This window comes from Paroedura picta, chromosome 6 (assembly GCF_049243985.1).
Source record: "Paroedura picta isolate Pp20150507F chromosome 6, Ppicta_v3.0, whole genome shotgun sequence".
Taxonomy (NCBI): Eukaryota; Metazoa; Chordata; class Lepidosauria; order Squamata; family Gekkonidae; genus Paroedura; species Paroedura picta.
Genome location: NC_135374.1, coordinates 37,644,138 through 37,659,684, shown reverse-complemented (window position 1 = coordinate 37,659,684; position 15,547 = coordinate 37,644,138). Strand labels below are relative to the sequence as shown.

The following is a 15,547-nucleotide window of genomic DNA, read 5'->3' as shown; positions in this document are numbered from 1 at the left end:
TACCAATGCAGACAGTTCAACAGTCAGTAATCAACACCAAGTGATGCTGTCATAAGGGACATAAGAGTGAGTTCCCACCAGTTGACAGAAAATGTGAAACACAAAAGTCAATGTGCTTAAAAAGCTGTGGGTCTGTTTTAGAATGCGTTGTCAGTGTCTCAAAAGCAAGCCACAAAGTGAACCTTCTGCAACTGGGCTACACATTTTTTTAAATTACTGAGCATGAAACTTCAATCAAAGGCAAAATATTTCCTCAGAAATCAGCCCTGTTTGTAGCCTTTCTGGTATTAATCTAATCCTACTATAGATATGTTCCAGTTTAGCTACAGCCATAGGCACATGGAAACAGGATGAGAAGCTATATGTTCAAACTGCTGGAAGATGTGGTGTGCATAATTTTACAGAATATGAAGAGTGTCCTGCAGGGGGCATTGTAGGAGATACTCATTTAGCATAGCTAGATCAGGAATTTCCTGGTTATTTTCATATTATCTCTTCCTGTGCCCTGATGAGCACTTTAGGAACTCCCTGTTCCTTTGAGGATATGTCCTCCCTGCTTGCCTCCACAATAGACAGGACGACTTTTGTCCACATTCAGACAGACAGTTAGGAATCTCATCTCCTCTTCCTTTTGTCTCCACTTAAAAAACCCTATTTTATTCTTTTAAACTTCCTAGTGCTCAGCTCCTCTTTGCATATTGAAACTGCCAGCAAAAACAGCTGCTGCTCATGCTATTCCTCCGAGTCAGAGAATGGATTAGATCATTGATTACCTGTCGAGGAAATGGTGGGAGACAGAAGTTAGATGAACCCTCCTCCCAGTTCTTTTCACCCTGAGCAAATGATAGACACTATTATGTGTAATTTCACCAGGCCTACAGCAGCCCTCTGCTGTGCAAACATACCCATGGTTCATTTTGTTTGTGGTCCTCTCTATGTTTTGTTTGTGGGCCTCACACCATTACTAATTAGGAATCTGGGGAAACAGCTTCAATCTTTAGCATTCAGCAGAGGCAGTGAATCCTGAAAGCCTATCAACAAGACCCCTGGCGCTCCCTCGGCGAGGAAAGGTAAGAAAGCATGACAGTAATTTAATGCACAGTGAGACTAGGGTAGAATAACTATGTCAGAAGCAGCCACTACTGATGAATCGGGCACCTTTGTAATTTGGCTCAGGTTGCCTTGCCTCTTTGACAGGCGGCGTACACCCTCCCTGCACCACTGTTGGCCCACAGAGCTTTCAATGCATAATTAATGTGCCAATGAAGCTTGCGTGAGGCACACTATTAAAATTTATTGTGGCATTACTTTCAAAAATTACTTCCTAACAAGTTTGTGGCCTGTGCTGTAAAAATTAGGCTTTCTTTGATGAGCTCTGGAATAGAAAGTGCCGTGTAATTTATCTCAATATTATTTTATTAGCACTTTTTAATTGCGGTGGCAGATAAGTAGCAGCCGCTATTATCTTAGCAAAACATTTGTATTAATAATGTCACGGGCTTTGCAAGGATAGCTATAGAATATCGCATTCGTATTATGAGTCACTTTGAGACTATTTTTCCCGTGTGACATGTACTATAAAAGAAGCTATAATATGCTGCTGCTACCAGGCTGCCTGGACAGACCTAAAATACAAATTTGAAGTGTCTCTGGGGAAATGCATGGGGAAAGATACAATTTTCAAAATCAGATATTTTTTATTGGTCCATATTTATATCCATGATATACATGATCATGTTTAATAAGAGTGAAATACCATGAATGTGATTTTTCCATATTTTCAGATGGTATGCGTAGATTTTCCCTTCCTCTTTCTACTCCTTGCTTAAGTGATTGGCACAGTAGCTGTGCATGACGTTAGGATTGAAGCCTGCCCATGTATCTTTCTGTAAATGTTAACATCTAGGGGAAATATAGTGATTAATTGTTACTTGAATGAAGCTTGTGCCAATTTCCCTAACAATAGACTCTAAAAGGCTGGAAAAGCCTGTTACTCCTGATGATTCTAAAGGAGGCAAAGTAATTAACAGAAGAATGGCTTAAACACATGTATTTCGGGCTTTTTTTCAGATGAAGTATTTCTTACAAGGGGAAGAAAGCATCTGTGGACTTGCTTCGTGCTACATCGCCACAGTTTTGTGGCATCCTGGAAATTAACAAACAATACATGCATACATACAAAAGATACAGCTGAGTGACAAAATAAAGTATGTTATAAACATGGCAAAACTGAAAATCACACACAAAGGCAGGTTAAGGAGAGAATGATAACTAAAACAGTGAGTGTCAAGAAAGCAGGACTTGTAGATAGCCCAGCTCTCCCTATTTTCCAGAAACAGTCTCTGCTTTATGGTCCCCATCCTTGGCAGATGGGTGTCTCTGGCTACAGGGCTGCCTTTTAAATGTCCCTTATCTTCCTCGGTTCCATTTTCTCATGTTTCCTTCTAGCCCTATTTTGAGGTCTGGTGTTCTTACATTGTTTGATTCTTCTGTACCACTTTAACATTACTTACTTGCCATCTGTGTGCCAAAACGATGCAGATATACCACCAAAAATGCAGATATGTAATAGTAAAAAATCTGACATCAGAAAGTGGTGAGAAAATGTCACAGGTAAGATTTGCACAAGTTGTTTCAGCAGTGAGTACGAGCCAGTGTTCTTCTCCTTCCTTCATTCTCCTTCCTTCGTGTCTCCAGGTGTTACATTTTTAAGGCTGACACGGAAGTGGCTACACCTTGTCACTAGTGCACACACATGTAAATGTACATGCACGAAGGCATCATCATATAATAAAAAGCCTGCCATTTTTCTATGACAGTTTACTTTGAGCTATTGATGAAGAATTGTGTCTTTCTACTGAATGTTTAAGCAACAAAATAAATTAATAGCTAAAAGGAGAAGGGTGTCAGCAATATGTATGAGGCACATTCAAACAGGAGAGATAGGAGAGATAAGTAGGAGCAATGCCAAGAGTGTCCCTATTTCCATCCATCGAATGTTGGAGAGTTTGGATTGTCCACCTTGTCTCTGTTCTAGTAGAGGAGCTTGACTGCTGTTTGTCTTCTATATCGTGCTTTCAAACCATATACCAGGAACCTCTTTCTTTCAACTGAGGGAGCCAATCTGTGTTCCCATCCCTTCGTACATGACATCTGTCCTCTCCAATTATCTGAATGAGAATAACTCCATGTGCAGGGAATTTAGGATCAAGGTATATGTGTTGCATTCTGCAGTGTTTCCCTTTATGGAGACTTCCATGGGAAAAGCCATAGGTATTATCTGCATAGGTCTTATCAGCACCAGAGAATGACCAGGATCTTTTCTCTCCCTCTCATGCAGAGAAAGAGAGAGAATGTGAAAGAGAGGGAGAAAAAGAGAGTCTGAAATAAATGTCATTACTAAAGTGGATCATATCTGGGGAGTAGGGGTGGCTTTCTTCGAGGTACTCTCTGCAAGGGAATGAACATGCAGAAATAAATAATGCACCTACATTGAGCAAGTGACGCTAAGGACACTTTATACAAATAATTGCTCTGTGAAAAATGAAGAGCAATTCTGTCACAAGATAATGTGACAGGAACATGCGTAATGCATTATTTATACTGCACACATGATTGGTAGAGCAGTTATATACTGTATGACCTCAGAGTGATAATGTGATTTGTCATTGCTGTTCCAACACTGTTTCAAAGACTGAATATTCCAATATGAGATGTCTGGTTCATATGTCCTGTGGATCTGGCTTTCAGTTCCTGTGGTAGGACAGTGGCACAAGCCTCTGTCCTCCACGAAGCAGGTAATTTGAACCAGATGTTTTATGTGGGCACCTTATTTCATTATTCTCCCTTTAATTTAGTTGTGAATTTCCTGCATTCTGCAGGGGGGGAGTTGTACTAGATGGCCCAGGAGGTCCCTTCCAACTCTGTTATTCTATGATTCTCGAGTAATATGTGCTGTTCTTCAATATTATGATACAGTGGGTGAATTTAGTGGTGAGTGAAATATATGGTTTAATAGATCAATAATCTCACATTTGAGTTCCTAAGAATGTTCATGTGTATGCTTTCAGTATCTGGTGACTTAATTGTTTTTAATTTCACCAAGAGGTTTAAAACGCCATCTCTCATCACCTCGGTTGAAAATCTGATGCACACCCACATTAATATAATTATAAAGGATAAAATTAGATTTAAAAGCCAGGAGCTAGAGTTAAAGGGAACAGAGAGTTTAGTGGAGGGGGGGGGGATGCTCAGCCTAGTGAATGTGGTAGATGAGGAATCTCTCATTTGGTTTACAAAACAACTATGTACTCTGAGCAGAGAAACACTTAACTAGACTGTTCCAACCTATGTGACATTGGATAATGAAAGCAAAAAATATTTTAAGGCAGCAAAAGGGTTTTCTTTAAGGCTAATGAGAAACAGAAATTAATCTCTTCGACCCAAAGATAAAGTGTTTCTGCAGAACAAAAGTTTTTAAAACACCCTATCACTTAGAAATGGAGTCATTTTCTTGGCTCTTGTAGAATCCTCCTTTATTAAAAGTCTTTCAACTTTTTTTAACATAGTAAGAATCAAGACGCTAAGACTCAGATCAAAAGATGGTCAGCTTTGATCTGCAGCTCCTATTAACGTTTGCCGAAACAACCGTAGCACATTCCCAAGTACAAAGCACTTTGCAGTTTTTCTCACTTTCTCACAACAACCCTGAGAGGTAGCTTAGAATAAGAGGCAGGACTGAGCTGCATGATATCCAGACACCTATAACCATGGCTCAATAGCCCTTTTCTTGAAGAACTTCCAGTCCCAGAGGTGGTGACTGGGAGAGGGAAAGGGGTGTGCACAGTTGAAGTACTTGTCCTACCCCCTGTTCCTCCCTCCAGGTCACACGCAGAGACACCTTCTCAAAGAGTTTCCTGACAGTGTTTTAAAGGTATATTGGTCATAAATACATATTTGAAACCTAACATATTAGAAGGGCCTCCAGCAGAAGAGTCGATATGAAACAGACCACTGAACACTTTGGGAGTCACTTCTGAGTTAACAAGTTGTTGTGCTATTAGGCTGAGTTTATATTAGCATTTGTTACTGGGAAACCTTGCCATAATGTAAGAAATCCTTGAGATTCTGTCAGGAATGTTTGTTCTCATAAATGAGCCCTTCCCTACAGCAGGGGCTTCCCCAGCTGGCAGGGGCTCATGGGAATTGTAGTCTGGAGGACCACAGGTTGGCTACCCCTGCCCTACAGTATGGCTTTCAAGAACTAAGAATCACTTTTCATACATGGCTTGCAAAACCAGGATTTCTCCCATTAGATCATTTTCAGCTTACCCCTTTCTCTGATTGTAAAGTTAATGTTTCAACTTCCATTGTGATGAAGAATAATTTCTTAGCACATTAATACATTTTAATTCCATTCTTCCTCTAAAGAGCTTAGACATGGTGTGCATGGTTTTCGCTATTTCCATTCTATACTTGCACTAATCTTATGAAGTAGGATAGGTTGAAAGAGGATGATTGGCACATGGTTTCCCACTAAGCATCCTGGTGGAGCAGCCATTTGAACTGCAAGTCTAGTTTGGCGCTTGAACCTTTGACCCTGCAGTCTTGCTGTATCACAGGGAACACAGGGAAAAGAGGCACCAGCGATCCATGCTCTTTATTTAGAACCTCTACTATTTAACAATGAGATGCTCTTGCACAACCCTAAGTCCTCAGGGGATAAAAGAACCTGAACTTAAACTCTCCCCTGCTCCCAATCATGAGAGCTCAATAACAGGAGATGCTGGAGATTTCTGATTGTCCCAGAAATTTTAAAAATCAAACAATTCCAGTTGCCACATGGAGGTCAATGGGTTTAACTCTTCCACTCCCATGTTTTTCTTAATCAAAGTTAACTGCAACTGCCATCCAACATGCTATTATTGACTGGGGTGGAGAAGGAACAGTCGACCCCCCCTTTTCTTTCAAAGACTGCAGGTTCCAAGGGTGAGGATTCAATTGTTAAAATGTAGTTTAAAATCCTTAGGATTGAGCTACACACAATCCTGCAGGAAAAGGAGGTGGGGGAGCTGATATGTCTCTCAGACTTGGTGCTAAGAATGTAGACTGTTTCCCCTCTGTGCCATTCTGCTAGTCCAAGCCTTCTTTATGCTGCTTTAATTCCATATATTAAAAAAGGCAGGCACAGTACAGGTAACCTGTCCTTTTACCCAACTGTGGCTTTGGATATTGTGTAGTTGGAGGGAAGAATTTTGGATTGTTGGGGTAACATGGAGAGGAGTCCTCCCTCTCTTTCCTGGTACCATGGACTTGATCCCCAAGCACCTGCCTTTTGCAGCTAAATTACATGTTAGGGGACAAGCTGGTCCCAAATTCCCAGCATGACAGGCTTTAGCACATTAAAGATATCCCAATATTAGTCTGTGTACTCCAAATAAGTTTTCTCCTATAGCCGTCTGTGACTACTTAAGTAACGACACGAGACAGATTTTTTGGGGTGCAAAGTCACATTATAAGTAATAATTGGACCTGGGCAAGAGAAATAGATCCCATTAATTTCAGAGCTGGTAGGATCTCCTTGGCTAGGCTGTGTCCAAAGAAAGTCCAGGGCTACTGAAGACGTTCCTAGCAGATCTGTGAACGCTGAGCAGCTGATAAAGAGAACAATAAGTTTCAGGCTCTGATACTTTAGTAAGAGTCAAGTTGATGTACGCAATGGACTTCACACTCTCATCAGAGGGGCATCTCTTACTGTACAGTACGGGTCTCTTGTCAGCTGCTTGTTTAGTTGTGTTGGCTCAGATGCTGCTGGAAATGAGCCCCAGATTGCTGTAACATTTCCACGTAAGACTGAATCTGGTCCCTGTAAAAAGAAGTGCTTCATGAAAATTCTGTTGAAATGCCACATCAAAACATTTGGTTTGGGTTGGGTTTTGCTGACATTGTTACCAAAGCCATGCAACAAGAAAACAAAGCTAGTCAGACAGAAAATGTCAAGTCAATGGAGATATCTGACCAATGCTCCACCACTGCCTTCTCGCCAAGCAACTATGAGTAATTATGCAGACATTTCTCCTCCAAATTGCCACATTTCTCCTCCAAACTGCATGCTAATAAGTAAAATTGGATTGCCAATGTACCCCCCCCTTTGTTTGAGCTGTTGATTGGTCTCAGCTGATTGGTTGGTGTGTGGCAGGAGCAGCCCCTTTGACTTCCTGTTCTCCATTTCAGCCCTGGCTTCATTGTGTCTAAACTTTTGTGCTGTAGAAGTATTTTTCCTGCTTTACCTGGCCCCTTAAGTAATGCGATAAGCGCACATAGGAAGGGAGGGAAGAAACACTTCAACATAACTAAGTTCAGTTAGTGAAGTAAGACCATAACTTTATGAGTTCAAGGCTGGCTGTGGATCTTTTTCCCATACAGGAGTTTGTTTATTGGTTTTGTTTAGCTTTTGAACAGCTCATGTTTTTAAAATGCATTTTTTTTTTACTTTTGGGCATTTTTTTTACCTTTTCAAAAGTAAAAAAAAATCAATTAAAATTTCTGTGTGGGGAAAAAAAGAGAAGATCCACAGCTAGCCTTGAACTCATAAAGTTGTAACCTCAAGACAAGTACTTTACTAGCTGACCCATCTTAGTTGCATTGAAGTAGCCTGCCTGTGGACCCTATTCACCACATTCACTGACTTTTTGCAAGCATTTCTCCCACTCCCCCCACCTGAAAAATATGCGGCAGAATGGGAAAAGGGACAACAGCTGAAGGCAACCACAGATTTGTCATTAATTCTTTCTGATATGAGTGCTTATTATGTTACATAAGGGGTCAGGTAAAGCAGGGGGGGGACTTCTACAGTGCAAAGTTTAGACACAATGAAGCCAGGGCTGAAATGGAGAACAAGAAGTCAAAGGGGCTGTTTCCGCCACACACCAACCAATCAGCAGAAACCAATCAACAGCTCAAAAAGTGTGTGCTGGGGGGGGGGGGTTGGCAATACAATTTTTCTTATTAGCATGCAAATTGGAGGAAAAACACTGCAATTTGGAGGATAAAATCCGAGATAGGTGTAGAATTCAGGAACAGAAGTGAACAGGGTGTGGATTAATGATGTACTGCTTCAATTGACCTCCTATGAACTTTAGTTCATGAACCAGCTTCAATTCAGTAAGAATCAAAATTAAACTGGGAATGCAGATAGCACCCAGCTTAAACAGAGTCCATTCTATGCACTCCTGAACCTGCACCTGTTATTTCTCCAGAAAGCGCTTTCTTGGGGGTATCTTCTTTGGTGAGTTGGAACCTGTAAATCCATTCATCACTAGACTTGGAGAGCAGATAGAGGAGAGCCAACCAATGATCCCCTGTGAGTTTGGTGCCTCACATGGGGAAGCATTCAATTGCATCATTATCTGACCCAGTTCATTTGGTGGCTAAAGGTTTGTGATGGTTCATGGTTCACAAATGAGACATCCCACAAACCAAACCACATTTTCCCAGTTTGTGCCCATCCTACTGAATACTAAATTCTGCACTTGAATGGAATCATGGAATGTGCAGGTTTACAGTCTGGATCTTTATATAAGCCCACTTGTAAAGCCCTAATGCAGTTAGGACATGATATGTTCCAGCTAATGCCATAACTTCTGAAATCTCTTTGAACTGGCTGAGACATAAATTACCTTGCTGTCTCCGGATAATACACAAATGATCCCAAGTCCATGTAATACTGTGCAGTAGTCCTCAGGGCAGTCCAGGTTTCACTAGCCTAATTAGAACAGAAGATGCAGTTTCTATTATTTTATTATTATGGTATATTTTTAATCTCTCCATGGCCAGCTCAAGGGCTTTTTGCTGCCTAGGCCAGTCAGCCTACCACACTCCCTGGCCAAATGAGGAGCACAATTGTCACCCTAGCATGATGATACAACTTCTGGCACAATCCAGAAGCAATGGCATCATGCTGGGGACATTGTTCTACCACTAGACCAAAAACTGTGGAGTTCTGGATAGCAGTGGAAGTTGCGTCATCTTGTTGGGACAAGGATCATGCCACCCCTTGGTTAGTTCCCACATCTTTCCATCTCCCATTGGTTGCAACACTGACTACCTGCTATGTTGCCAGATCTGGGCTGGGAAATACCTGAAGATTTTGGGGGGTACAGCCTCAGGAGGGTAGAGTGGGGGAGAGGAGAGACCTCATCAAGGTATAATTGCTATGACGTCCACACTTTAAAGCAGGCATTTTATCCAGGGGAACTGAGCTCTGTCATCTGGAGATCAGTCATAATACAGGGAGATCTCTTGGCCCACTTGGAGGTTGGCAACTTTATTGCCTGTTGTTCCATTTTTTTTCCAGGTTTATTTATGTTATAAGTTTGTTCATTCCTTTGGTACAATAATTTTTTTTAATTGTATATTTTTAACAAACTGGTTTTAGCCACCTTAAATGGGACAAAATAAATTACTTAAGAGATGAGAGTATTTAATCCAAGAATTCCCTCACACTTCCTCTCTAAGTAACAATGGCAGCAAGATGACATGCTGTGCCTTTTGCCTGGTTCGGACCCATCGCTAATGCTCTGGTTTCAAAAGACTGCCATGCAATTTAGACATGGGGGACAGAGGGATAAGGCCTACTACCTTCCATCTTATCCTGTTTAATATGATTCAGCAAGTCACTGTCTTGCTTTCCCACATGCAAGATAGGCACAACAGTGACCTACTCTGTAATAGAGATGTTTATAAATCTTGCAAGTTAAAAATCTTCTATATAAGCAATAAAATCACCATGTAAAAAAAAAGAATCAGTAGCATCACAACTTGAATTTGTAGCTTTACAAATGGAATTATCCTGACAAAAAAGGAAGCTGGGAACATCTTTATGAGACTACTTAATCTTAAAATCCTACTGTTATGAAGGGTTTTGTTCTGCAATGCAAAATACAAGTCATGAAATTAAATGGCTATTAATTATTATTTACTAGCTTAGCCATAACGACTATTTTCCCAGTCTTTGTGAAGTGCTGTAAAATCTGGATTCTGTTCAGCTTTGCAACATCCCTGTGTGATTAATCACATTATTGCACAGATTGGGAAATTCCACAGATTGGAACATCAGGTCAACCAAGATCCTCCAACAACCCTATGACAGAGCAAATATTTAAATACTCACTACAGAGAAACTTCTGCCTGACTATCCAGTCTTAGAAGGAGGTGAATACCTGTTCAGCCACAGTGAAGTGCCAGGCATTCTGGCTGCCACTTGGGTCCCAATAGCTGTGATAATAGGGTGCTTGTCTCTTAAGCCGTAAAAACTGATTTGCTTCTTCTTCGGAGGCAAATGGTGCTCCCCAAACTCCTGAAACTGCAAAAGTATCACAGTCAAGGTTTAGCACAGCATGCATGTTCTGAACATGTTGAGCAAGCTGGTCTTTCCCCTCAAATCTTTGGTATCTCATCTGTAATTTAATTAAAATCAAACTTTGGAAATTTAGGAATGAAATTTTAGTCCAGTGGCACCTTTAAATATTGTTGTTCTTATACTATGTTGGTCTTAATGGCGCCACTGGATTCAAACTTTGTTCTGTTGTTTCAGACCAAAATAGTTACCCACCTGAATCTATCTTTTGAAAATGTAAAGCTTTTATAAAGTACTATATTGATGCATTTTAAGTGTTCCATTAAAAAGCATATGCCACACAAAAAAAGCCAAGTCACCCAGCTGAAGCTACATGGATTGCTATCTGTATTTCTCTGCACTGAATCAACAAAGGCCAAAGATGCCTTCTGGTTCAGGTTGCCAACTTTTGAACTCTAGCTGCCCTTCCATATCAATTTGATCTGAAGCAGTTATCAGGTGATGTTGTTAAGCTCCATGTCACAAAAAGCTCCTGCATATTAACCATCTATTGAAGGAACAGGATTTTTTCCCTCCAGGTTTGCTGGTTGCTTTACTTCTGCTACCAAAATAGGCAGACTAATGGACTCCTGATTAACTTTGCCACTGCCCCACAAGAATAACAAAAGGTGAGAGGGAAAAGGACTACTACATTGTAGGTTTTGTCCCATGGACTCCTAAACATCCATCACTCTATGAAATTTCTTGTAAGCTATGGAAATAGCATTTCCATCTTTAAATATCCATCCTGGAGGCTTCAAAAACAACCAATATCTTGACTGACTGACTTTATCAGTAGGTGAAATCTGATTGCTTTCCTATATATTAAAAAAATACCTCCCCACACAAAGAAAAATAGCATGTGGGGGAGAGAAGTGTTCCAGCCTATCATTCATTCTGACATGCTAGTTTTCTCCACATAGGAAAAATCCCTCTATCTTCCTCCCCGCCCCCCACCTGCCCCGTGTAGAAGCATTACTTTATATGAGTTCTCCCTTGCGATTTGAAGGTCAATTAGATGAGATGGAGGTTTCCATATGTATTTATTTACATGTACAATAGAAGTTGGGATGTCTATTTTTGGCAGAAAACAGAGCACAGAGTAAAGGAACTAAACTTCTCCCTCAATATGCTCCATGATTTGAAGTATTATTCTCTTCTCCTAGTCTTAATACCAAGAGGAAGACTGTCTGTAAGAAAAAAGTATTTAATTTATGACGCACAGTGGGGTAAATGGGGGGTGGGCACAGTTTAGTTCCCCTTGTCTGCATCCTCCTTTTGCTGTGGAGGAAAAGAATCTCTCTTTCCCACCATGCTTTACACATAAATTGGCAGTCATATGAATGTGCTTCCCTTATCACATCTAATTTTGGAGGGCATGGGATATGACAACACAGTACAGGCACAATTCTCCTACCAAGCCTGACGTCATAGAACTATAATTCCCATTAATTTTGTTGCCTAAATTTATTTATTTATTTTTATATTCATATCCTGCCTTTCCCAGCAACTGCCAGCCCATGGCGGGACACCAATTCATAGTGCTGGCCATTTCCCAACAACCTACACAATCCAGTGTGTGTCAAAAGCAAGTTGCCGGGATGAGGGTAAAGATACCTGGGGAGCAACTGGTTGTAACTCACTGTGCTTCCATTCACTAGAGAAGAAGGTAAAATCTTAGCACATATAAGAATCCTGTGTGAGCCGCTGATCGAGTGAGATATGAAGAACAGCCGTGCAAAGCTCAGTAGCTTGTTTCTTCTTACCCAGAAATGTAATTCCAATAAAAGGTGACGCCAGGCACAATGCATTTAATGCCACACAGAGTCTGAACTGAGTCCAAGTTCTTCCTTATTCGTTTGAATGCATAGGCAAGCATACTTACATGACCTAAGTCTGTGTCACGTTAATTCTTTCTTTCATTCTTTCATTCATTCCCTTCACACTTTTTGACAGATTGTGGTTATTTGTTAATAATAATCAGGCTTGACTGGTCAAATATCCATTGGACCTCTAAAAGCCTACCTGTGAGCAACGCTGCACATGTGGCCACTTGAAGCACTGGAACAGACATGATGTATTCTCTGGGAGATCTTGTTTTATAATGAAGCACGATAAAAGGTGCCTGTTTTGTACTTGAAACCCTTTTGCTTTATCAATCATTTACTGCATACCTCTGCGCAGGCAGAGGGCAGGGTACACTGTTGCGTCTCAATGTCTTGTCATAACCCTCTGCATGCCCTTTGGACTTTTTCATTGCAAGTTTCAATAGACACCAAACATGGTTCTCCCCCCCCACCCCCGCCACCCTGGAATGGATTTTTAAGCTACTAAACTGATGACCCAAAGGTGGTTCCTTTTTCAATGTGATCTGGTGATCTCTCCTGGTATAATAGGACCCATTGTCTGTGGCTCAGGACAACTGAATAAGCAGGCAAGGTTGATGAGATTTTCAGCTACCTCTTGATACCACACAAACACACGAGCTGCAGATCATGGTTAATCAAGCTATGGAAGAACTTTTGTGGATGGTGTTTTTGCAGGCCCAAGGGAAGCTTCGTAGAATCTCAATATGCCCTATTAAAAATCCAACCATGTGATTACTTTAGTTGGAATTTGCAAGATCTGTAGTGTGCATGATTTAACAGCATGCGAAGAATATCCTGCAGGGGTAGATGTATAATTAGAAGAGGCCCTCAATATTATTCCCCTTATTACCCCCCCAACCTACATTACAAGTATAGGCTATCATGCAGAGTTTTATATTTAGCTTAAAAAGCAGTGTTGGGGTAGGGTCAGCTTGTACGTGCACACAGTTTTTACCTAACAGCAGTTTAAGGCTGTCTGCCCAGCACTGACTAGAGCCAGAGCTATTTCATCCATGGCCCCAACCTGGTAGAACAAGCTCCCTAATGAAATCAAGGCCCTACTGGAACTTGGATAATTCCACAGGGCCTGCCAAATAGAGCTGTTCTACCGGGCTTCCAAGTGAAGGCCAGCTACAAGGACCTGCCTGCAACATGGTCTGTTATCAGGCAACTCCTAACATGCAATTGCTTGTTCCCCAGCTGCTGGACCCACCCAACATTACTGCTGTTGCAACTCTTATGTCGTTCACTGTTCCAAACATTGCAATGTACCTTTCTGCTCCCTGTTGGTTCTATGTACACTGCCCCGAGATGTCACTGTAAAGTGCAGTAGATAAATGGAATGAATAAATAAAATAAATAAATAAACTTTCCGGTACTTTTCAAATAGTATCCTCCAGTGTCCTGATTGGCTGATTTGGAGACTTCCTGCTCCTCTGAGCACATTTCCTCCCTGCCTGCCTCCAGGAGAGACAGGATGAAGAAGCACAGTTAGACAGTTGGGTCTCCAGCTCCTCTCTTCTTTAGGGAGTTCTTTCTTTTCTCAAAAAAGAGAAAAGTTTAAATATGCAAAGGAGGTGAGATGCACTAGCTATTCTTTGAGCAGCCGGTGATTCTCTCCTGCTTTGCATATTTAAACTCTGCCAACAATGTTTAGTTATTAAAAAAAAGCAGGTTCAATTCTGGCTGATGTGCTACTAAGACAATGCTCCATATGGTTGCCATTCACGTTGGTGTTGGTGTTCATCAAAATGTCAAGATGTTAAAAACCAGTTTTCTGATGGCAGAGGAAGAAAAATAGTTGGGAAAACTCCAGGTTTATGGGAGCCTGCTGTCACTAATGTGAAAGTGAATGGCTGCTCCAAAATCACCCAATGAGCTTCCACAGCAAGATGGGAATTCAAACCTGGGTCTCTGGGCTCTGAAGCTCTGACTGCTACACCACACTGCCTTTCATAGGGTGGCTACTGTTGAACAGTAGCAAGCAGTGGGACCTAGCTGAATCATGCAGGCTGGATAGTATCAGGTCTCCCAGGGGTGGCTGTCAGGCCTAGAGTTGCCAATCTCCAGGTGAGATCTAGCGACCTCGCAGAATTACAGCCAAAATCCAGATGACATAGATCTGTCCTGCAGGTCAAAAAGGCTGTTTTGGACAGTGGACTTGGGCCCTCCCCTCAGATTCCATCACAAATTCCCAGGAATTTTCCAACCTGGAGGCGGCAATCAGGCTTGGCCCCAAAATGTTCACACTCAAAGGCCAAAATAAGCATGGACAGGGCCTTGCCCCTTCCCCTTGCATTTTACTTCCAGATCTGAGCCTTGGAATGCTGTAACAGCCGAGCAACAACCACGGGGGAATCTGCTGCTTAAAGCTATAAAAGTAAAGGTATCCCCTGTGCAAGCACCGGGTCATGTCTGACCCTTGGGGTGACGCCCTCTAGCGTTTTCTTGGCAGACTCAATACGGGGTGGTTTGCCAGTGCCTTCTCCAGTCATTACCGTTTACCCCCCAGCAAGCAAGCTGGGTACTCATTTTACCGACCTCGGGAGGATGGAAGGCTGAGTCAACCTTGAGCCGGCTGCTGGGATCGAACTCCCAACCTCATGGGCATAGCTTCAGACTGCATGTTGCTGCCTTACCACTCTGTGCCACAAGAGGCTCTTGCTTAAAGCTATAGGCTCTCCTTTGATCGTTTTCAGCATTTTTTAATTGCTTGATGTATTTATTTTTTAGATTTCACATTTTAAGCACAGCCTACCACACAGGGCTGTTGTGAAGATAAAAATGGAGGAAAGGAGAATGATGTAAGCCACTTTGAATCCCTAGTGGGGAAAAAGGTGGTGTATAAATGAAGTAAATAAAAAGTCATATTGTATAGTGAAATGTACCTTTCGCACAGAGAAGATTAAGTTTTGAAGGAATGTATTTTACATTTCCTTTCTTACATTTATCTTTTCAATGAGCTCTATGTATATCTCTGCTACATTGCTTATGTCTTGGCACTTTAATTGCAAGCATGTCACATTCTTCCACATGTGAACTTCTTGCTGTGCAATCCTGGGCAGACTTAGACTTTGATGACTTTAGACCACTGATTTCAATGGGCTTCAGCTGGAGTAACTCTGCCTCGGACCCAGTGTGGATTCAGAGCCAGTGTGGTGTCATGGTTAAGTGTATTGGACTCACCTGGGTTTGAATCCCCACTCCTTCTATGGAAACTCACTAGGACCGTTTACGCACTGGAGGTTTCATGCCGGGCTGCCGGCTGGAGTTTTAGTCATGG

At 41.6% G+C, this 15,547-nt stretch overlaps 1 protein-coding gene across 1 annotated transcript; it reads right to left on the bottom strand.

Annotated features, from left to right (window-relative positions):
- Positions 1-4,518: 4,518 nt before the first annotated feature.
- Positions 4,519-12,540, bottom strand: C6H3orf85 (chromosome 6 C3orf85 homolog). The gene is made up of 4 exons (XM_077342159.1): positions 12,422-12,540; positions 10,221-10,363; positions 8,679-8,764; positions 4,519-6,865 (listed from the first exon to the last, which is right to left on the bottom strand). The coding sequence occupies exons 1-4, from the start codon at positions 12,468-12,470 to the stop codon at positions 6,787-6,789; spliced, it is 357 nt and encodes a 118-aa protein (XP_077198274.1). The 5' UTR covers positions 12,471-12,540; the 3' UTR covers positions 4,519-6,786.
- Positions 12,541-15,547: the final 3,007 nt, after the last annotated feature.